Below are 24017 nucleotides of genomic sequence, written 5' to 3'. Positions count from 1 at the left end.
AATTAATAGTAGATTTTAGAATTTAGTGTGAGGGGGTCAATCCTAATGTTTATTTTAAATGATGTATTTTCAAATAAGTTTTCGTTATAAAACCTTTACGTTATATATCATTTTAAAGAACCTTTTTGTTGTTCTATTTAATCGTTTGAATTACAATCGTTTTAAAACAATTATGTGTTTTTCAGAACATTGAAGACAAGATAAGACGGTGGCGCGTTCGAAATGAATATTTCTGTTTAGAGCACAATAAAACCCTGATACTTAATTTTTGCATTTTAAATTTTAAATCAAGTCATCAGATAATATTATAAAATCAACAGAAGGTTTTATAGAGTACTATCTTGGCTACAAGGTATTGTGAACTAATTCACTGTCAGGAGACAGTATTCTGCGGAGGGGGGAACCCCATCTAGAACAGGCAAATCGATCTGATTGAAAAAATGGGCGATTTCATCGATTTCAATGGGAATAAAAATATGTAGAAATGTGTGGAACATTTGTTGATTCTTATTCAATCTCGGACAACGTCGACCCCCCCCTCGCTAATATTTTTTTTTTTTATAATTGATGTCTATTAGATGAAACAGCTTTTTTTTTTGTCTAGAAATAGATCAAAAGAAAAGTAACTATTTTCCCTTGGTTACTTTGCCTTAAATATATTTGGAGGCTAGAGTTATGTCCCTTACCCATTCTAGAAATCAACCATCTTGGTTTAGTATGTGTCGCAGAGTTCTCTCCAATAAAGACGTCGTAGATTAAGAAGTAGTTCTTATTTCACTTGTGAATAATAAATATTAATTGGTGATTTATACAAAGGAGTTTTATTTTGTGGCAAAATCTGTGAAAATGAGGGCTTACCGTTCAAACGACCTAGGTGTGCGTGTGTGCTTTGTCATCGCTGCGAAGCTAGGATAAGAAAAGAATTCCAAGATGGCGTCGACGGCGTTTTATAATGGTATGATCTCCGGAAAGTCTCGCAAAATCTCGTGCATATATGCAAATCAGTTGGTCTTCGACAACTATAAATTCAGATCGTTTTGGAAGGCAAGGGGTGAGGAAAGAACGGCTGGTTGGTAATTGTGTACGCTGGTTCGTGTTGGTGGCGTGTCACCGTGTCTGTGTGTGTACTGATCGAACCGCTTTCCTGTCCCTTGGACTTTTCAACTTCATATTTCAATTCTTTCGTTAGAATTGCTCCATATATTGCACATATCACCACTACTAATCTAATGTCTAATACTCATTAAACTCAGTTAAAAAAAATCAGATTTACCTGAATGTTGGCGATAGACTTTTGCCCCCTTCTTACACTCTTTGCATGCAACCTAATTAACTAAATGTAACTCACATTACGACTCCTTACATGTAGCAGCTCGGATCCAAATTTATAATTATCATTTAATTAATTTAAAAGAGATCTGTAATATAAACATATTGGCAGAAAGACCCGATGTTGCCCGGGATTGAATGATGGTCAAGTTTTAGTCATGAATATCCAACAGTCATGGTTTGGTCCTCGTTTAATGATTTTTTTTTTTTTTTTTTTTTTTTTTTACATATTTAATGATAAGCTAAGCTGAACTCCACGTGTATAATTGGCAATAACTCGGACACAGTTCTCTAATGGCATCGTCCTTATTTCGTCTGTGATTGTCCTATTCATTTTATGGATAGTTTAGAGGATGTTTTGATAGGTATTACCTTTGAGAGGGCCCAACTATATATAAAAGAACGACATTATTTTTTCACCAACCTAATATATATATATATATATATATATATATATATATATATATATATAAGTAAAAATAAAATAAAAATGGCCCTCTTGCACCTTAAGTAAATAGAAATTAGGAAGATGATAAAAAAGGAATAGCAGTTGTTTGACACCGGTTGAAAGAATGCAATTTGATTGGATAGAGAAATATTGACGTCATTTTATAAATAAAATAGATTGACAATATTAGAAAACAAATTTTTTAAAAATAAATGATTGTTTTAGAAATAAATACACGCATGATAAATAAAAGTCTATGAAATAAATACGGAGAAAGTGAGAAAACTTTTTTGCGCATTTCAGAGCAACCATTAAAACTGTTTACGCAGGGTCCACGTATCCCGGGAAGTACTTTTTTTTTTATTTAGTGTAAAACAGATTTTTTTTACCAACCAAACAAAGATAATTATAACTGATATTGTTCTCTGATACATATTATTATACGCGGAAATATTTGCGTCGATTAAAAAAAATTCTTTTAACTGGAGAGCTAATTAACGTTTTTTAATTTAAAATAAAAGTAAAATAGTTCACTATAAATCAGCGATCGAATTGTTACTTAAATGACTTTAACTCTTATAAAAATGCTTCTACATTAATTATGTTTATACTATTATTTAATACTTATTAAATTCTTTTACAATGATTTCAATTCTTAAATTCCACCTTAACTTAAATTTTTTTTAAACTCTAAAAATTCTGTTAATTATTAAATACTTAGTTATTGAATACTTTTCCAATTCTTTTTCAACAATTTCAATTTTTAAATTTTATCAATATTTCATAGTAATGACGCCAATATTTCTCTATCCAATCAAATAGCATTCTTTCAACCGGTGTCAAACAACTGCTGTTCCTTTTTTATTTTCCTAATTTCCATTTACTTAAAATGCAAGAGGGCCATCAAGCTTCTATAACATTTGTTTGTATAAAGTTTTCCCTTATTGAACTGACAAATGAATATATCTATAACTATCTTTATTTTATTTTGTTTTGAATTTATATATCTGCATTTGTATATATAAACTTTTTTGATATAAACTTGTAAAAGAAAAGATAAATATTTCGCCGTGTATGTCTATATATATGTGACTGTATAATATATATATATATATATATGTGTATGTGTGTGTGTGTGTGCATATATATGTATACATAGTTGTGTAGATATATATATATATATAAATATATATGTATATATGTATATATATACATATGTATATATATGTATATACAAAAACACACACGCACACACACACACGCACACACACACACGCACGCACACACACACACACACACACACACACACACACACACATATATATATATATATATATATATATTACAAAAAAAAATCATTTAAAATGCATTTTCCCTAGCTTTATCTAATTTATTCATTTCTTTTTCTTTTTTCAGTATATGGATCTAATTTGATATTTGCGTTATTATTCCGGATGGTTATTCTGTGAATCTGGCCTCTAACTTGTTTGGCCAACAAAACTTGTTTTTGGATTAGAATTGAATAAACAAAAAATGAGTCTCCCAAGTAAGTTTTATCAATTATTTTGTTTTATCAATTATTTTACTTTTTCAACTATTTTACTTTTTCAATTATTTTGCTTTATATTACCTGCTTTTATTTGTCGTAATCTGAGTATCCGTGTGTAAATATATATACTGGTTGATGGATTCCCAATGACTAAATGAAAGAATCAATCCACATTCATAATTCCTTTTTCATTTTTTTTCAACAAATGACTCTTTATTTTCATTGCCTTACGCATGTTTCATATATACGGCATAATCACGGTGACACACCGGTACCCGTCAGATAACCGAAGTTAAGCAACGTTGAGCCTGGTCACTACTAAAATGGGTGACCAATTTGGGAAGTCAAAGTACTGTATGTAGGAGGACGTCGATACCTCCCTGCAAAAAGTTGCAAAAACCTAACATCGTCATCTCTCCTAACGGGGATATACGTGCGACTGGGGACCGCTTGTAGATTTCATACTCGCATGAAACTTCCTCCTTCGGAGGAAGCCGGTTAAACCCTGAATAGGGTTGGTACTGACTACACACGCACACATGTTTCGTAATCCGTAAATAAAAAAAAAATATTTTCTTTGATTTATTTGGCTGCTCTTCAGAGATGATCAAATGGTTATAAGAAAGACACAGTGATCCAAAATATTAGGTTAGTGCAAAAACAATATCATTTTCTTACATATGTTACTTTTATATATGATTTCTAAATTAATTCCTTGATATATATATATATATATATATATATATATATATATATATATATATATATATATATATATATATATATATATATATATATATAGTCATGTTATATATCATTTTGAAGCGCGTTTGTCACTCCATCGAATCGTGTTATTCCTTACCGTTCTCAATTTCCTCATAATCTTTTTTGCAGGCTTTTTCGACAGCATGGGCAATATTCAAATCTGCATGATTTTTTTTATTCCAGTTAAAACTAGGCCGAAAAGCTGCCGAGACAGCTTGTGATATCAATGATGCGTTTGGCCTAGGAACCACTAACGAACGTGTGGAACAACGGTGGCTCAAGAAATTTCGCAATGGTAACGAGAGCCTTGAAGATGAAAACCGTCGCAACCAGCCGACTGCGGTTAATAACGAACATTTGAAAGCCTTAATTAGAACCGATACACGCAAAACCACACGAGAAGTTGCTGTTGAACTCGAGGTCGATCACTCAACAGTCGTTCGCCATTTAAAGCAAATAGGGAAGTCAAAAAAATTGGATAAATGGGCGCCGCATGAATTGAACGATAATAAAATATCGTCGTTTTGAGGTGTCTTCTATGCTCCTTCTGCGCAACAAAAACGACCCATTTCTCGAGCGGATTATGACGTGTGATGAGTGGATCCTCTACCACAATCGGCGAAGTTCGGCACGGTGGTTGGATGTTGGAGAAGCTTCACAACACTTCCCGAAGCCAAAATTGCATCAAGAAAAGGTTATGGTGACTGTTTGATGGTATGCGGCCGGTTTCATCCATCACAGGTTCTTGAATCCGGGCGAAACGATTACGGCGGAGAAGTACGGCCGACAAATTGACGAAATTCATCAGAAGCTCCAACATATGTGCCTGCGATTAGTCAATATGAAGGGACCAATTCTCCTCCATGACAATGTTCGCCCACATGTTGCTCAACTGACCCTACAGGAGCTAAACGAATTGGGCTACAAGACTCTGCCTCATCCGCCATATTCACTGAACCCCTCACCCACCGATTATCACTTTTTCAAGCATTTCGACAACTTCCTGCGCAAAAAATGCTTCAAAAGCCGAGATGATGCCGAATCGGCTTTCAATGACTTCATCGCTTCCAGAACTCCGGATTTCTATGCTAATAGAATAAATAAACTTGTTTCTTGTTGGCAAAAATGTGTCGATTCTAATGGTCCATATTTCGATTAATAAAGTTTATTATGAAAGGAGTTATGATCTTTTGAAGTTGAACGTAAAAAAACGGCATTATTTTTTCACCAACCTAATAAAACAAAGCAGATTTAAGAAAGTGAGATAAACTATGACATTCTGAGAAATCCTCTCAAATATGACACGACCTTGTATTATATATATATATATATATATATATATATATATATATATATATATATATATATATAGTTTTGTTTTAATCTTTAAACTATATATAAAAAAACTATATATAGATAAGTATAGCATTGAACAACGTACACAAGTTGTGAAATTGTTTTACCAAAATCAGGGGTCAATTGTTTTGACTCAAAGAGCTTATCGACGGTATTTTCATGTAAGAGATAGCCCAAGTCACATCTTAAAGAAGAGTCTATATTGACAAACCCCAAACCCTGCAAAAATTGAAGGAAAACATCAGGAACGAAATAAGGGAGTTAAATTGTAATCCAGAGATTCTGTAATCTGTTATAAAGAATGTTTTGGAAAGAGCATAAATATGCAAAGTTGAAAATGGGCAACATTTAAAAGATATAATTTTTCATAAATAAAGAATGTATGAAAAAATCCCAATGTCTTAGTCAGATTGTGTTAAAATTACAGAAAGATATCATCAAAAAAATATTTAAGTTCAAAACACTTCAATTACTTTTAAGACACCATGTAGTATTAGACTTAACTGAATGATTAACTGTTGGTATAGACCGCTTCATACACTCCAAGAAATTCCAGCCAACTTTGACCACAGAAACTACTATTTCAATTGCTTTCAACGAAATCGAAGTTATGAAACTAAAACCGCCTTTAGGCTTGCCAGTAACCACTGTAAAGAGTCATAAAAATGCGAGAAATTCGTATGCTCAGTCCGTCAAGTCTAAAGTAGCTGAGCAGCGGCTTAGTTCCCACGAGTTTTGGCAAATAACAAACAAAGGCGTGTCCTCTATCCCAACAATTTCGTCAGCATCTAACAAAGCAAAACTATTTGACAAGAACTTTACAGTAAACTCTACCTTTTGCGACAAGAGCCGCCTATCCCCGTATTCCCTCTTTTGACTGAAAACACGCTGTGCGACATGCAATTATCTGCGTGTGATATTACCAAGCTTATTAAAAACCTTGATTTCAATAAAGCAACTGGCCCCGACGGCATTCCAATTTTAGTGCTAAAAGAAATTTCAACAGGAACAAGCTCACATACTTACAAAACCGTTTAAACGTTGCTTTATGGAGAAATGCTTCCCAATACCTTGTAAAACCTCATCGGTCTGCTCCGTATGTAAAAATTCTGAAGATCGGTCACTTGCCTTTCAGTATAAATCAATTAGTCTTCTGTTCGGCATAAGTAAGTTGCTAGAATATCTGAAATAGAGAAATAGTGAACCTCCTCAGCAAAAAACAACCTATTCAGCAACATGCATTATGATTTCCGCTCTGTTAGATCTACAGCTGATGTACTGACTGTAATATTACACAAAATATCTCGACGGGAACTTCGTTTCTAGAGCAATTGCTTTGACACAACAAAGGCTTTTGATAGAGTATAACACTTTCCAAGATTTCCAGTTACGGAATAGCTGGAAATGTCCTCTAAATTATTAAATCCTCTCTCTTTGATAAGCTTATAAGAGTAGTCGTCGATGAGCAGAAATTTCATCGCATCAACGCTGGCGTCACTCGAAGTTCCATACTTGGCTCGGCTCTCACCCTGATCTTCATCAATGATCTCCAAAATCACATTCTTAGATCATTCGTAGATATTTATGCATCTATGACAACATTTCAAAAGCAGGAAATGGCCAAGATCTTTCTGATTATCTCTTTTCTGATCTTGAGCACATGATTCAATGGGGGAAGAGGTGACTGGTTAATTTTAATGCATCTAAGACTAAGCTTCTCTTTTCAATCATCAGCACTCTGAGCCCCCATCTGAGCTCCATCTGACCCCAATTGAAATTAATGGCTCTCACATTGGGGAATCACCATGTCTTGACAAGCTTCTGAGACTGACCTTCACTCCTGATCTGAAATGGAACACATACATCAAATCCGTTGACAAGATCACCGGAAAAATGGTTGCACCATCCTACTGCTCCATTAGTACTGTTGCCACATCTGAGTAGGAGCTGCTCAGCGTTCCATATTCCGTACCACAAAATTCATAACCGGCTTTGAAACCTAGTAGGTGATGCCATTTTCTCTTCTCTGCAACCTTTTTCCACAGAAGAGACGTTGCAATCCTATCTCTCCTTTATCGTTATTTTCATAGCAAGTACTCGTCTGAGCTCCAATCCATGCCCCTTACCAAACTATTGCAAAAACACTCGACTACCTACAACCACTATCAACGGTTTCTCCCACTCTCTATCTTTGCTTAAATTTAAACGCAGATTTCATGAACAAATCTTCTTTCCTAGAACTTATCGCCTGTAGAACTCTGTTTCGCTGGCCTGTTTTCTGGCTGACTACAGCTTTGTGGTTTCAAATCAAATGTGAACAAGTTTTTGTTGAGCTGTCCCCTTAAATAATCAAATTCTACACAATTTTCATTGTTAACGATTACTACGCTACCACCTTATATTCATTAACCCTTATCTTCCAGTGGCCTTTGGGTCTTGATTACTAGTGACTTCCTTGTAAAAAAAACACATGCCGCAATGCCGTCTGAATTGGCGTTGCTTTCTACTATTATATCCGGCTTCGGATCGTAGTGTATCAGAAAAAAGGTCTGACGTTAAAATGTCTTTAATGTGTTCGAACATCGGGAGTCCAGTCCTATACTTTTCTTTCTGTAATAATCCGTTTAGCGAGACGCATAGGTCGTGCATATTCTTGATGAAAATCTGATAGCAATTTGAGATCTTAGGAAGCTTTGAATAGCTTGAACATTATCAGTGGTCGGCATGTCTCTAATGGCTATAGCCTTTTTGGAATCAGCTCGTGTTCCATTTTCATCAATAACATGACCAAGATATCCAATCTCATTCATAAAAAATCGCACTTCAATTCCTTGAATTTAAATCTTTATTCTTGAATATTTACGAAAACGCTATTAATATGTTTCCGATATTGTTCTGAGGATTAGTTGGTTCTTATGTCGCACAAGTAAACTGTTGCGAAGTCCAAATCGTCGAGCATGGTGTCTTTGATTTGTTGGAAAATTGCCGCCGCGACTTTATCCCGAACTTGCATTGACCGCTTTGTGTGTTTGTCGCCTAGTGTGTTAGTATGTATTCATATATAAGTGTATGCATATATCCATGTCCCCCCCCCACATATATATTTATATATATAGTCTTGGAAGTTTTTTAACCTTCAAAACTATAAAAAAACTTAGTAAATTTTTATATTTCTTGTCATTCGTAAGAAAACTATTTAGTTAGTAAGTCATTTAATAACCTGCAATCAATGCATCAACTTGCTCTCACGAATTCACTATAGTACTAATGGTAATTTAAGGGATCATCAGTTGTTTACCATGAAACACCGTTTCGGGTATTTAAAAACAAAACAATATATTAAATCATGGCTCCCCAGCAGTGTTAATCAAACACTACCTCCCTTAATCTTAAGAAGAAGACATGTTGCAGATATTAGATCTAGTTTCCTATTCTTAATTCATTTGGCTAACCTAATCATGCTATAAAAATGAATTTCTTACCCGTGAGTTTCATCTGTTTCCAAATTCAAAATGGACATATTTTTTAATTTACCAGTCTTGTATTTATAAGATTAAGAATAATCCATTTGACTACTTATCACCCCCTTCTATGATTAGTAGTTTATATATTTATATTTTTATTTATTGAAAATTAAAAATATATAAAGGTTAAAATATTTATAAATATATGCATATAATTAAAAAAAATGTTTTTAATTTATTTTTTTATATAATACATTTTATACATTACTAAAATAGTTTTAGATATATATTATATATACACAAATTCTTGTTGCGGGGCGCTGAAATAAGGCACACCTGATGTTTACTGATTCCCTTTTCTCAGTTCAATAAAATGATGTAATGAAGATTTCCTCCAGTCGACAAGTCATATTTTACATATAAACTTTACTTCTTACGGGTTATGGCTTCCCTCGGAGTCGCAATGCTTTTCTGGATTTTACATCCTGCTATATATGCCTGAATATGCTTCTGTGGACGTAGAAAGGATAACCGATCGCTGAGCTTATCCCACGTAAAACTCATGACTAACTGTCTCTCCGTCTCTCTCTGGCTCTGATAAACCTGTTTACGTGTATATATATATATATATATATATATATATATATATATATATATATAAAATAACCTCTTCTTTATTAAGCAGTTTTGCATAAGCCTTACGTCAAAACTTCTGATTGTTCTAAATTCGATCAATCTTTTTGTTTAATTTTAATATTATTGTTTATGGTAAATTGTCATTTTATTTGTTTTTAAACCAAAATTCTAATCTGTCATTATAAATGACTAACTGCACACACACACACACACACACACACACACACACACACACACACACACACACACACACACACACACACACACACACACACACACACACACACACACACACACACATATATATATTTTACAACCAGTACAAACAGGTATAAAGGCACATGTGTTTCGTCATTTTTACGACTCATCAATGTGTCTAGACTTAGCGAGATTCAACACCGGGATCCTAGTGACTGACGTCTGTTGCTCTACAACTTAGCCACGGCCCAGTTTATATTAATGGAAGAAATGGCATCGCATTAAAAATATTACTGTTTATTTATTTATTTATTTATTTGTATTACGATATATTTATTTATTTGTATTTTTATTCTATTTTCCATACTGATTATTAAAATTATTCGCCCCATTGATCATATCGGTTTGGTTATTTTTTAAACAATCCTTTACTTTTGTAAGGAAATGAAGATTATATTCACTGTTCATTACTGCGTTTGTACATTTTAAAGCTTCCGTCTAATCTTGTGATACAAGATATACCCTCTGTACGTGTGATTTATGGAGAATCCACAGAAAAGTAACGGTTTCACAATCACAAAGTGCACCACTATTGAATTAGTACTGTTTTGCTCCAGAGGCAAAGAAACAGAGAAAAACTTGTATTATTTCTGAGATTAGATCACGGCTTCAGAGTCTATTCAACCCTACTATCGGAGTATATAAATTCACAACTTACGTCTTATAGGTAAAATTTATACAGTAGCCCTGACTGAACTCAAACCAGATACACAGAAGCAACAGTCTTCACCTGTAACCACTACACAATGCTAATACCTACTATTCGATACAGAATGATTGGAAGCCATGCCGGCTTAAACAGAAACGGATTACTGTTATTGTAGAGTTTTACTTCTTTTAGATTAGTTTAACAGCACAAAAAATACCAACATAATTTACCAAACTATTTAATCCATAGCTAAATGGAGGATACATGGACTTATGCGTAACTAATGAAGTAACAGGATCGAATTCGAACCCGGCACGCTAAAACTCATTCTTCGCCTCTGTAATTATTACATTACGTCACCACGCGCTATTGAATATCCAGCTTTTATTTAAACAAAAACAATAACGTTCCGTTAATTAATTATGTATAACTTGACGGACCCACTCGTCAACTTGATACTGACGTAAGAAACACTGTTGTTAAACGATGCAAGGATTTAAAGAGAATTGGATAATAACATGTATACTAATCCATTGTGAACACATGTAGACGGCGAGAAAGCAAATCAATATATATATATATATATATATATATATATATATATATATATATATATATATATATATATATATATATATATATATATATATATATATACTGAATATAAAAGGCCGAGATGGTGAGATCGTTCGGAGAATGTGGGTAAACGAAATATGTAGATAACTACGCAGACTGTGAGAGAAAATGGATCAATTTTCTCATACGAAGCGTTGAGCTTTAACCGCAATTAAAAGTATGTTTGAAATATTTTCAAAAGTAAATTAAGAAAGACAAAACCGTATGTTATTTATACATAATTTATTATATATATAATAATAATTTTTACACATACAGACATTAGTGTTTCTACAGCGCAGGAAGTGACTACTGGTCGAGATTCGAACCCAGCATAAAAGTGATCTTCAGCATCATTTGCAACGGTTTTACTTCCGGGCCTCAAACAATTACTACGAGCATTAAGGAGAATTTAACACCTATGAACGAGAATTTAACACTTATAAACGGCGAATGCGAGCACAGAGTAAACAGTCGAAAGAGTTCGAACGGTCGGAAATCGTGAACGTTGCATATATGTACCTGTAAGAAAATAAATTTGGTGTAAATGATGCAAAAACAGTTTATTAAGCTTACCTATTTGCGTTAAAAAAAAATCTTAATTATAAGTGTTTAAAGTACGCTAGGCACCTCCAAAATTTACCACAGAATACCCTCCCCTATATGTAACACGATGTAACTTGATCATAATTTAATATTATCAATATAACTTTTCTATGGTTTTAAAGAAGAAGGACAAAATAAACCATTGATAATTGTAAAAATAATTTTCCATCGTACGAAAATAATGAAATTGCGAGATGAAAATCGTGTTTACATAATTGACATTTTAAAATAACATTTTTTAGATCACTACCATGTCTAGTTTGTTTCTTTTTACTCAATAATTATGGAAACCGGTAATTAACCAAATAAACAACCGTACATATTTAGTAAAACCATATTTCATATTTAATGTACAAATGTTTATAATATTAGTAATCCTTAAACAGTGTAAATCTTAAAACCCAGCCAAATTATAACAAAGATTAATTATTAATTGCAGTTTGAAGAAGATAAACAAAGGTTTAAAAAAAAACATTAATTACTTTAGTTTCTCTATACTTCGTATAGTTAACACAAGTCTGACGTCACGAGATTATGCGCTCCATTCTTCGCAATACTCTCTCTCCTTCTCTCTTTGTTATACATATATTCAGTACTGAATTAATATTACAATCTAAATGGTGTTATCGTTTATGTAGTAAAGTACGCACAAATACGCGTTGCATCTATCTGTCTCCCCCTCTGCTTGGTAAGTAGGGGTGGAGGGAGTAAGGGCAAGGCGAAGCGAGGAAAGAGCTAGGAGCGTTTATGAAGTAATGTACGTACAAATACGTGTTGTATCTATTTGTCTTTCCCCCTCTCTGTTTTGGGAAGTAGGGTGGATGAATTAAGGGGAACTCAAAGCGAGCACAAAGCTAGGCGAGTTGGCTAACTGAATCAGTTTAGCATAGACCGATTGATAAACGAATGAGAGAGTGGGATAGAGTGAGAGAGAGGGGAGGGACAGTAATGGCGGGAGTGGATGAAGGAAGATGGAGGTTTATGTACGTTCAATCGCAAATTTCTGTGGCTGAATAAATAAAATGACACACAAAATGACTTTATATAATATAGGAAAAGTCCTGTAATTCAAAAGTAATGTAGATAACTTAGAAAAAAAATAAATAAAAGCGAATGGATATGTAAATAAATGACGGCATGTTTTGTAAGTGTGAAACCGTTCGTTTAATGGTGGAATATGTGAATATCCGAATAGAAGAATGTGTACTTCTCATCCAATCAGCGGTGGTGGATATGGGTAAGGGATAAATTATTATTTAGGAATAAGAAAATGTAGATGTTATTGTATGTGTATGTGGATATTAATCAGTTAAGAGCGGCGCAAATCCAGCAGAGTAGGAATATTTGGAGATGGCGCCGGTGTCTAGTGGGAGTAGTGGTAGTACAGAATAGACAAGGGGGGAAAATATGATCTACTTCCTCTGTAGATGTTGAGATTTGATCGTTGGGCTCCTCAGAAATAACGTAACATTTTAATTTCACACATAGATGTCTATGTAATGCAGTTCTAAAGTTACATAAGACAGTAGGTAGTAGGTTAGATTTAATAAATGCGCATGCGCCATGTGCGATTGCAAACCTAATGTAGTTTGGTCCAGAGGGGAAACACTGCGCCTCTTTTATTATATATAGGGATTATATTGGACACAGACCGTTTAGCTTACGATTACTTTTTCCTTTGTTATTAAAACCTGAGCTATGAAGACATGTTTCCTGCAAGGCTAAACATTAAAACACGAACAATAGCTATTACGCTACGCATGCGTATTCGCAATGCCGTCGTTCGAACTTCACCAGAAAAATTCCATTTTTTTTTTAATTTACACATTTTTGCACCGATTTTCCCCGGCTAAATATACAGTTTCGCATAGGTTCTAATACATTATAGATTAAGTTTTATGTTTGTAGATCAAAAACTGACAGATGAGTTTGTTAGGCATTTTTTTAAAATATATATATATATATGTATATATATATATATATATATATATATATATATATATACACGCATGCATAACTATAAATAGAAAAAGCCTTGTGTTTACTATAATTTTTTACGCAAATATTACGCAGGTATAAATCATGTATAATATCTGCATAAATATAATTACCTGTAATAGGCAACTAAAGATAATCATCCCATAAGAAAATCTAAAAAACTAATCAAAATGAATGTTTAAAAGAATATGCAAATTAGCTAAATTCTTTGCAGATGAATACAATTCCACGGCGACAATGTTGCATGTGATTTTTAAATACAAAAGGGTTTATATGAATACCAATACTACCCCCTCAATTTATAGGATATATATATATATATATATATATATATATATATATATATATATATATATATATATATATATATATATATATATGCTAGATATTAAATATATTAATTTGTCAACATTTCGTATATTATAGAGTCGGATTTCAAAAGTTAAAAAAAAAAACTGTAGCATTCAAAGCTGGTGACGTTACCACTGTACCAACGTGACGCGGATATAAAACAATTAAAAATTAAAAATAAACTAAATAAAGATGAATGTACAAAATGTTTAACGAATTTTTCAATTTGACCCATTCTTGACCCTTTAAAAACAATTTTAACCGGCTAAAGACCTATAAAAGAACGGGCCATAGAAATTCAATTATTTGAGGTCCCTAGCGCCGCTCTGCGACTTTTACTTTTCGGAGTAGATAAAGTTTGAAAATATGGAGATAGACAGGTAGACAGACAGACCGACAGACAGACAAACCGACAGAAAGATAGACATATAGCCGTTTATATATATATATATATATATATATATATATATATATATATATATATATATATATATATATATACACACACACATGTATGCATGTGTGTGTGAGTGTGTGTGTTTTCTGTGTGTATTTATCTAACATACTTTCATTAAGGCAAACAATATGAAATAACTTGGAGTTTTTTTTGTTTGGTTTTCATTTTTTTTTTTTTTTTTTGCAAATCCATTTAATATTTCGAACAAATTGCCATTCCTTGGGTTTCTAGTTATATATTTTTTTTTCGCAAGTACTTTCAATTTAATCCATCGAATCATCACTAATACGTCGTTTATTGCTGAGATTATCTTAACAGCTATAAATCTGCAATGTTAAAGGAACGTCTGTGGTGATGAGATGTTGTATGCGGACGTGATTACATTGCAAAAGGGTGTGTGGAACATTTTTTAAGTGTTAATCACTACGTTAGACACTGTAAAATGTTATGACTAGTTTTGTAATTATAAATTATTATAATTATTCATTGCTGGATGTCTAGCTTAAATGATAGGAAAAATGTTTTTCTTGTCTTGATTTCGTGATGTATTACTGTCATTTACTCGAGGGGAGGGGGAGAGGTAAGGGCGAACCTCCAGTGGAGAGAAAAATATACGGTATAAGGTATTAAAGATGATAGCTTCCAACTAAAGTGAAGTTCGGGCAATGTGTTATGGATAAGCGCACGTACCCACCTACTCTTTAACGTGGAAAATTGGCCGTCGTCAAAAAAAAAAAAAAAAAAAAAGCAAAAAAACAAACAAACCAACAAAAAACAAACAAAAAAAACAATAAAAAAAAACAACAAAAAATACCCCCCCCCAAAAAAAACAAAAAACAAAACGCACTGTTATCCTGCTTCAAACTCAATTTCTGAACAGGTAAATATTATTAATTTTTTTCTCGTATTTTTCTATATTCTGTGCTATCTACTCGCTTACAACTCATTTATTTTCAGATTTGCGTTTCACGAGTCAGAATATTGAGAATATTGTTAGTAATATATATATATATATATATATATATATATATATATATATATATATATACTATAGAGTAATTAGAAAATACGTATCTGTTTTCTAGCATTTGAAAATAAGTTTGTATGTTTTAAAATTAATATGAGAAATGAAATCGAAAATTATCCTTCCAATTAAATATAAGAAAGGATAAAAAATATCGACCCACTCTTCAAAAGTACTCCCTAATATTATTACTCTAAAATATATAGTAATCCTGGCACCCTTAATTTATTCCACGTGAAGATCTACAAGCTAGCCGTTTCCTGGGGCGCTCAATCACAAAAAGCTAAATACATTTATCAATTCCGTGTTGTATGTGGCCTATATGTAAATCTAATCCCACTATTTCTTTACTTTGTATTTCTTACATATCCAATTACATATTAAAATTTTATTCACTTATTTTAAAGCAAATTCATTACTAAAACATTAGTTTTCTAACCAAACTTACTGCATACACGGTTTCTTAATGTTAGGAGGAATCTATCTATAATTCTACGCTTATTTATTTAGAATCGAGCAAAACTATTTAATTAGGATACTGAAAACGAGAGCCATTCATTTCAATTAATGCCAGATGGGAATCAGAGTGTTGATGATGTAAAGATAGAAGCTTGATTTTAGGTGCATTAGAATAACTAGCCACCTCTTTCCCCATTGTACCACGTGCTCAAGCGGAGAGAGAATCAGAACTTGATCGTTTACAGGCTTTGATGTGCTACCATAGATAGTAGTGTCATCAGCATAAATGTCTACGAATGATGTAAGGATGTGATTTGGAAGATCATTAATGTAGATCAGGAAGAGAGTTGGGCCTGGGATGGAACCCTGAAAAATTCCAGCATTAATACTGTGAACTTCTGATTTCTTCCAATCAATCTCTACTCTTATAAGCCTATCAGAAAGAAATATTTTAATAATTGAGAAAACATTTCTAGCTATACCGTAGCTGGAGATCTTGTGAATTAAACCTTTGATATGTCAAGAGCAATTGCCCTAGAAAGAAAACATCCGTCGAGAGATTCGCTAATCCTATGAGATATAACTGTAAGCACATCTGCTGTAGATCTAGCAGAATGGAAACTATATTGTATACTATTTAACACAGATTCCAGCAACTTACTCATGACGCACAGAAGACTTATTGGCCTGTACTTAGATGAAGATGACCAATCACCTGAATTCTTAAATATAGGGCATACTGATGAGATTTTCCAGGGTGCTGGGAAGCAATTCTCCTTAAGACAACGCTTAAACAGCTTTGTAAGTATGGGCGCTAGTTCTTGTTGAAGTTTTTTGAGCACTATAATTGGAATGCCATCAGGGCCTGTTGCTTTACTGGAATCAAGGTTTTTGATTAGCTTGGCAGCATCACATACAGATATTTGTATATCACATAGCGTGTTTTCTGATACAGGAGGAACTATTGGGGGTTGGCGGCCTTGGTCGCAAAGGGTAGAATTAGCTGCAAAGTTCTTGGCAAAGAGTTTGGCTTTGTCTAATGCTGACGAAATTACTTCAGATCCATTGATAATAGTTGGAATAAAGCACACGCTTCTGTTCAGGATCCTTTTTGCTATTTGCCAAAACTGGTGGGAACCAAGCTGCTGCTCAATTACTTTAGACTTGACGGACTGAGCATACAATTCTCTTGCATTCTTTATTACCTTTTTACCGTGGTTGCTGACAGTCCTGAAAGCGGCTTTAGTCTCAGTACATCTATTACGTTGGAAGAAATGAAAAAAAGTAATTTCTGTGCGCAATGGCAGCAGCACATTTAGCAGAGTCACGGCTGGCTGTTAGGTTTTTGCTAGAATTTTTTAGATGGTATGAAACGGTCTATACCTACAATTAACCATTCTGTCAGGTCTGATACTATAGAGGACACATCCTTTTTAAACATGGAACGCAGATGTAGATCTGATATAAATGTATAGAAGCTATCCTAATCAGACATAGAGTATCGATATACTGTACAATGGAGAGGTACGTCTGAGGACTTATTACATTTCATTTTTATCTTAATTGATACAACAGTGGTCGAAAGATCCCAGAGGAGACAGAACGGAAGCTGAACGTAGCTCAAAGCAAGTTATGAGAAAAAGGTCTAGGAGACGTATGATGCATACTGGCAATCAGTGTGGGGCACACGGTGGGTTCGTGAACAATCTGAGTTAGGTCATAAGCAATGGAGAAATCGTGACAGAACCCCCCCCCCCATCATTGGTCTTGTTTGAATGGGTTAACCATTCCACATTGTGAACATTGAAGTCTCCACATACGTGAATGTTAGCTGAAGGATAAGCAGACAGGACCTGGTCAATTTTCTCAGAAATGCGTTTAAAGATAGTAACTCTGCTTTTGCGGGGGCGATAGAGAGCAAATATAAATGCATTAGTGTGAGCTAAAGCAACCCGGAAGCACATATAGGGTAAGTTAGCATCTTCTCTGGAGATGTCCCTACCACATGGAAAGCCATCTTTAATGTAGACACATATTCCATGCTCATGGCTATCTTGGGAGTCAGGTGTGGAAATTAACTTAGAGTATTCTTTAATTACGAATTCATCTAGGGAAATAGTCTGTCCAATGCCAGTTTCACTTAGGAATAATAGGTCTGGTTTAGTCTCCTATAATTGGGGCTCAACCCTGGACGGTTAGAACGTAAACCCCTGATGTTGGAGAAGGAGACATGGTAGTGGGGGTCTATGTTGGAAGTTGGAGATCTGGGTTTAATCGTGTATGTTTCCTGGAGACCTTTCCTGATTGAGTTTTGGGATTTGTGGACTAGGTCGACAGACTTGCTTAGAGCAGGGCAGAGAGGGAAAGGAAGAGAGAAAAAGAAACGAAGAAATACTTTTTGTAGCACATGAAAAGGTAAAGCCGTAACAATTATCCACTAATATGGCATCGAGAAGCCCCACCAGAAACTACTGCATGGTCCAGAATCCATTCACCAAATGGCAATACAGCAGTCCCAGTATTTTGCACCTGCTGATAGGACAGCCTCCTTAGTGGTTAATCCAAGGTTCGGGTCCCTGACTTTCAGGTGGATAACGTCAGCCCAGATAAAACGTTTACCTCCAGACCCTTACTAGTGACATAGCCACAAATTTTGAACTCTATCAAGGCAGGATAAGTCTTTCTAGCAGCTCCTGCCCAGACATAGAAATAGAAAATTTCCGACATCTCTGGTGACTGTTCACACAAAATACTGCCAACCTAGAATACAGTTTTTCTTCTCCCTTTGTCAGCAAAATCACTCATTAAAAAATGAGGACTGAGGGTCAAATAAAGAGAAGCCAGAATAATGGGAGCTGCAGATAACGCATCAACAATGCATTGTCTACCCTCCATTAAAAAAAAAATCATTATTTTATTAAGTATTGTACCTAAACACATCCATTGGATTTTTATTAAGGAGAAAGTATGATAGATTCCCCTCTCACTAACTAAAAAAAAATAGAATTGCCTAATCTATTTATGATATCTTTAACTTGGTAGATATAATAAGAACATTTATGGACGAGAAAATCTATTATTAAATGAAACAATAAAAAAATGAAAATATAAATTAAATACTAAAATATAATGTAGTTATTAACATTTGAATCTAATAAAAAGATACAAATAAAATTAATATCGCAACAACTTATCTCGAAAAAGTTCCCATCTTCAAATGCAAACTGTTAAAGGGCTTTTAGCTTTAAAAACTTCAGCGTTCAAAAGACCGTTTTTGTTTTAAAATTAACCGGTGGAAACGTGATATTTTTCGGAACTTTGGCTAATGACGTTTTAAGGAATTTCGAGATAAAGGAAAGCGGGGGGGGGGCGGTAAAGAAAATATAATTGTTGAGTCTATGCTATCTTTAAGATCAACTTGGTAAATATAATAAGAACATTTATGGACGATTCGCCTCCAACTCCACCTAAGAACCAACAAACAACTCCCTCCCAAATTTCCCTATACGAATGGAAGCTACAATTAAATTACTCCTTCTAATGTCCACGATATCATAAAAAACTTAGGCACCTCCAAAGCGTGTGGGCCTGATTTCATCCCTTCTATACTAATTAAGAAATACTCAGCTAAGCTAGCCCCCCCCGTACTTTCCAAACTCTACAACAAATGCCTTGCTGAATCTTGCTTCCCTAATAGCTCTGTGGTACCAGTGTACAAGAATTCTGGAGGAAGGACCGACCCTCTCAATTATCGCCCTATTAGTCTCCTTCATCTCTTTGCTTAAATTTTTGAGACACGAATCAAGCACTAGTCCACCACCTTTTTGACAAATAATACGGACTTAGGAATTGTTGTTCTAATATAAATATTTAAAGTCATTTCTGGACATATATACCGTGTATTGGATAAGGCGGATGAAATCTGGGCTGTATCCCTCGATATATCCAAGGCCTTTGACAAAGTCTGGTGTGAAGGGATGCTTATGAAAATAAAGTTATACGGTATAACTGGACGAATACTAAATATAATTAGATACTTCTTAAACAATAGGACCATCCAGGTTGTCATCCAAGCATTATAATATTAATGTGAGAGTGCCTCAAGGGTCGATCCTTGGACCACTATTATTTCTGATATTAACAACCTTCATGATAATATTGTGCGAGATGGGTATATTTGCTGATGATACAACGCTCTATAACATGCAAGAGAGAAGAACAGATGCATACAAATCTAAGACAACGGCAAAATCCTTAGAAAATGATATCCAGATCATACTAGAACGGGGCCGCAAGTGGATGGTAACATTTAATGTTAGTAAGACTAAACTGCTCTCCTTTAACAATTACAAGAAACCTCTCCAACCACCGATATCCATGACAAATAACTCCCTACCAGAGAATTCTTCCTTCAAACTCTTTGGCTTAACGTTCATAGGAAATATGAACTACAAAAAATACATTGAGGACATTGCGAAGGCTGCTGCAAGGAAGGTGGACTCCCTCTATCATGCTAGAAAGCTACTCACACCTGAGAATATCCTGTACCTCTACAGAGTTACCGTTCGCCCATGCGTGGAGTATTGTTTCCACATCTGGGCTGGTGCATCTACCACTAGTCTCTCCCTTTTGGATAGGGTCCAAAAAAAGGGTCTTCAATCTAATATATCCCACTTTCTCATCTCTCCAACCCCTGTCTCATCGTGGCAATGTTGCATCACTGTGCCTGTTTTACTTTAATGGAATGTGCTCTGATGAATTCATTGCACTTGTTCTCCCTCGACATACATATCCCCGACAAACCTGCTTAGCAACAAAATCGCACCCCTTCACTGTTGAGGTCCCTAAGTGCCAGAAAGCTGTCTACTCTAATAACTTCTACCCTAGAACAGCTACGCTTTAGATTCCCTTCCTGCTACTTGCTTCCCTGACTGTACTGATATGCAGAAGTTTACATGTAAAGTAAACGAACATCTCGTTAATCTTTCCTAGGCATGGCCCCAATTAGTAGCCCGTTACGTCCAAGTGGCGATATGCCTTGTTTGAGATGAAGGTGAATAAAAATAAAAAATATGAATCGCCCAGTTTTGAATTTAGGGCAGGTTACGGTTAGATACATAAAGAAAGAAATTAGCCACATTTTACGAAGCATCATCCAAAACAAGAATGCAATTTGAAAATTAATAAAAAACATTATTTTTTAAGGCTAAGCAGGATTTTTCTAGTTTTTTCTTCATTTTGTTCGTATTAAACCCAGTACGGGGAGGGGGGTTGTGATATTTGAACTCTGTGAAGTGTGAGGTATATATATAGACTCGTGAGCAAAAAAAAAAAAAAAAAAATGGGCCAAACAAAATTTATTGCATTAATATATGAACAAAAAAAAATTGAACAAGGAAACTTAAACGAGACTAATAACACAGAACAAGACATTTACTTTAATAAATGCTTAATATGGAATCGAGTTTCCTTTTGATTTCTTTAAAAGATCAATCCTTTTAGACATGCTCTCAACTAAAGTGGAACACCGTGAAGCGGAGATGCCATTCCATTCGCTTTGCACAGCTTCCCACAGTTTGTCATTGTTCGAAAAAGTTCTTCCGGCGAATGCACGAGAAATTATTGACCAAATATTCTCAATTGGGTTTAAATCGGGGCTTTCACCTGGCCAAAATATCACATCAAGGCCATAATATCGAAACAAAAATTTAAAAAATTTAAAAAATTAAGTATTGGGCAACAAAGAAATAACAAGATTTAATTTAGGAACCCAACGAATGGGATATATAATAAAAAAATTCTTTTAAATGGCTTAGGGCTCTTTGTAGCAACTTGTCATGACTCTGCTCTTAAATAAGGATACGAAAATTAGGAGATATATTAATATTTAAATGGGTTTTTCCGTAACCACAACAAAGGTAGATGTTTCTCGCATGCCTTTCTAGCTAGGGATTCCCCTTCCTTCCCTCCCTTCAAAAAAAAAAAAAAAAAAAAAATGCTCCATTGCCAAAAGTGTGCTCATTCATAAAGTCTGAAGAAATGCTGGTTTTAAAAATTTTCAAACGACATAATGCTTGAAATTGTCGAACAGGACATGGAAACAATTGTAACGTAAATTGAAATACACTTTTTGTTGTCACCAACACCTTGTTTTGAAGTCTTGTTTTTGCTTACACAGTATATTAATGCTCAATTATGAAATTTGATAATTTTGTAGCTTACTCTTTAAGTCAACCATTTTTGGCTTAAAACTCATTAGTATATGAAAATTTACTGAACTTCACGAACTTAGTATAATTACATATATATATATATATATATATATATATATATATATATATATATATATATATATATATATACTAGCAGGCCGCCCGGCGTTGCCCTGTCATAAAAGACGCATAAATATTCTATTTTAATTAATGCAGAACGCTTATTTATTATAATCAGAAATACCATAGGTATTAAACGTGACATCAAATTCCTTTAAAAAAAAAAAAATGAAGAAAAAACAGAAAGAAACTGAGACGTGAGCATGCGAGTATTGGTTTTTCGAAACAGTTCACTTCTTGTAAGTAATAAAAAAATATTCTAGCTGAGATTGAAATTAAAACCTAAATACAGCGAGTCATATACGAGAACCATGAGGCCAGTTGACACGAATTTTTAGAAAGCGTTTTCAAACCTACTTATTCTTAACAAGTAATCTTTTATGTGAACGATTCACGCATGTGAAACAGCGGAGAAACAGATAAAAATCAGTGGACAAACAGATAAAAATCAGTGGACGAACAGATAAAAATCCGAGGACCCCAATGTACGAATTTTTCAATTTTGACCCCTTATCAGCCTCTTTTTTGGATAAAAACCGAGTAAAACGTTTTCCCCATGTCTGAATACCCTATTTACTAAATTTCAAGTTTGTAGATCAAAAATTCGTTCAGTATATCGGTTGAGAAGTGTCATGACAGATAAATTCTCACTTTTATGTATATATATATATATCTATATATTTATAAAAGTGAGAATGTGTGTGTGCGAGAGGACACTTCTCAACCTATATACTCAACAAATTTTTGATCTGCAGACTTGAAATTTGGTATATAGGATATTTAGACACGTGGAGAACTTTTTAACCCGTTTTCATCAGAAACAAAAGCGCTATTTAGCGTCAAAATTGAAAAATTGGTACTCGGGAGTGATCGGATTTTTACCTGTTTGTCAACTGTTTCACGAATGCGCATGCGTGAATAGTTCACATTGCAGATTACTTATGTTGAGAGTAAGTAATTTGAAAACACCTTATAAGAATTGTGTCACGCTGGTATAATGGTTATCGCACTTGAATCACTGTGTTTAGGTTTTGATCTGATCTCAGCTCGAGTATTATTTTTTTACTTACAAGAAATGACCTGTTTAGAAAAAACATAATACTCACATGCACATGTCTAAGTTTGTGTATTAATTAGAATATAATATTCATGCGTATTTTACGACTGCTAGTATATATATATATATATATATATATATATATATATATATATATATATATATGTGTGTGTGTGTGTGTGTTTGTGTGCAGAGAGATAAAGAGTTAGTGAATAAGTGTGTGTGTGTGTGGTGTGTGTGTGTGTGTGTGTGTGAGAGAGAGAGAGAGAGAGAGAGAGAGAGAGAGAGAGAGAGAGAAAAGGGAAACAGAAAAAAGAATGGACAAAATACACACACAAAAAAAGAAATGCAAACCCAGTAAAAATAAAGAAAAAAATAAGAAAAATAAATTTCGCACGGGTAACTTTCTAAAAAATGGTTTAATATGAGTAATTGTGAAAATCACTTAAAATGTAATTTATTCAAATAAATGGGAAAAAACAATTAAAAAAGCAATTAAAAAGCGGTAAAAATAGTTTTAAACAACAACAACAACAACAACAACAACAACAACAACAAAAAAATATCACCAATTATGTAATCGTCAATGATCAAAAGATCGGCATTGCTTTTTTTTCTACCCATCTCTCTCTCTCTCTCTCTCTCTCTATATATATATATATAT

General features: G+C 34.0%; 1 protein-coding gene across 2 annotated transcripts in view; it reads left to right on the top strand.

Annotated features, from left to right (window-relative positions):
* LOC145279107 (uncharacterized) overlaps positions 1-24017 on the top strand; it is a 178576-nt gene that overhangs the window by 105449 nt on the left and 49110 nt on the right. For both annotated transcript variants that reach the window (XM_080130710.1, XM_080130704.1), the window contains exon 2: positions 3194-3323. In XM_080130710.1, the coding sequence (XP_079986836.1) occupies positions 3311-3323 (13 nt within the window). In that variant the 5' untranslated portion in view covers positions 3194-3310. The remainder of the gene's footprint in view (positions 1-3193; positions 3324-24017) is intronic.

The sequence above is a fragment of the Euprymna scolopes genome, chromosome 1 (assembly GCF_053919585.1).
Source record: "Euprymna scolopes isolate OS-2025 chromosome 1, ASM5391958v1, whole genome shotgun sequence".
In the NCBI taxonomy this organism is placed as follows: domain Eukaryota; kingdom Metazoa; phylum Mollusca; class Cephalopoda; order Sepiida; family Sepiolidae; genus Euprymna; species Euprymna scolopes.
Note: the sequence above shows the minus strand (reverse complement) of the source record. Positions and strands in the feature narration are given on the sequence as shown.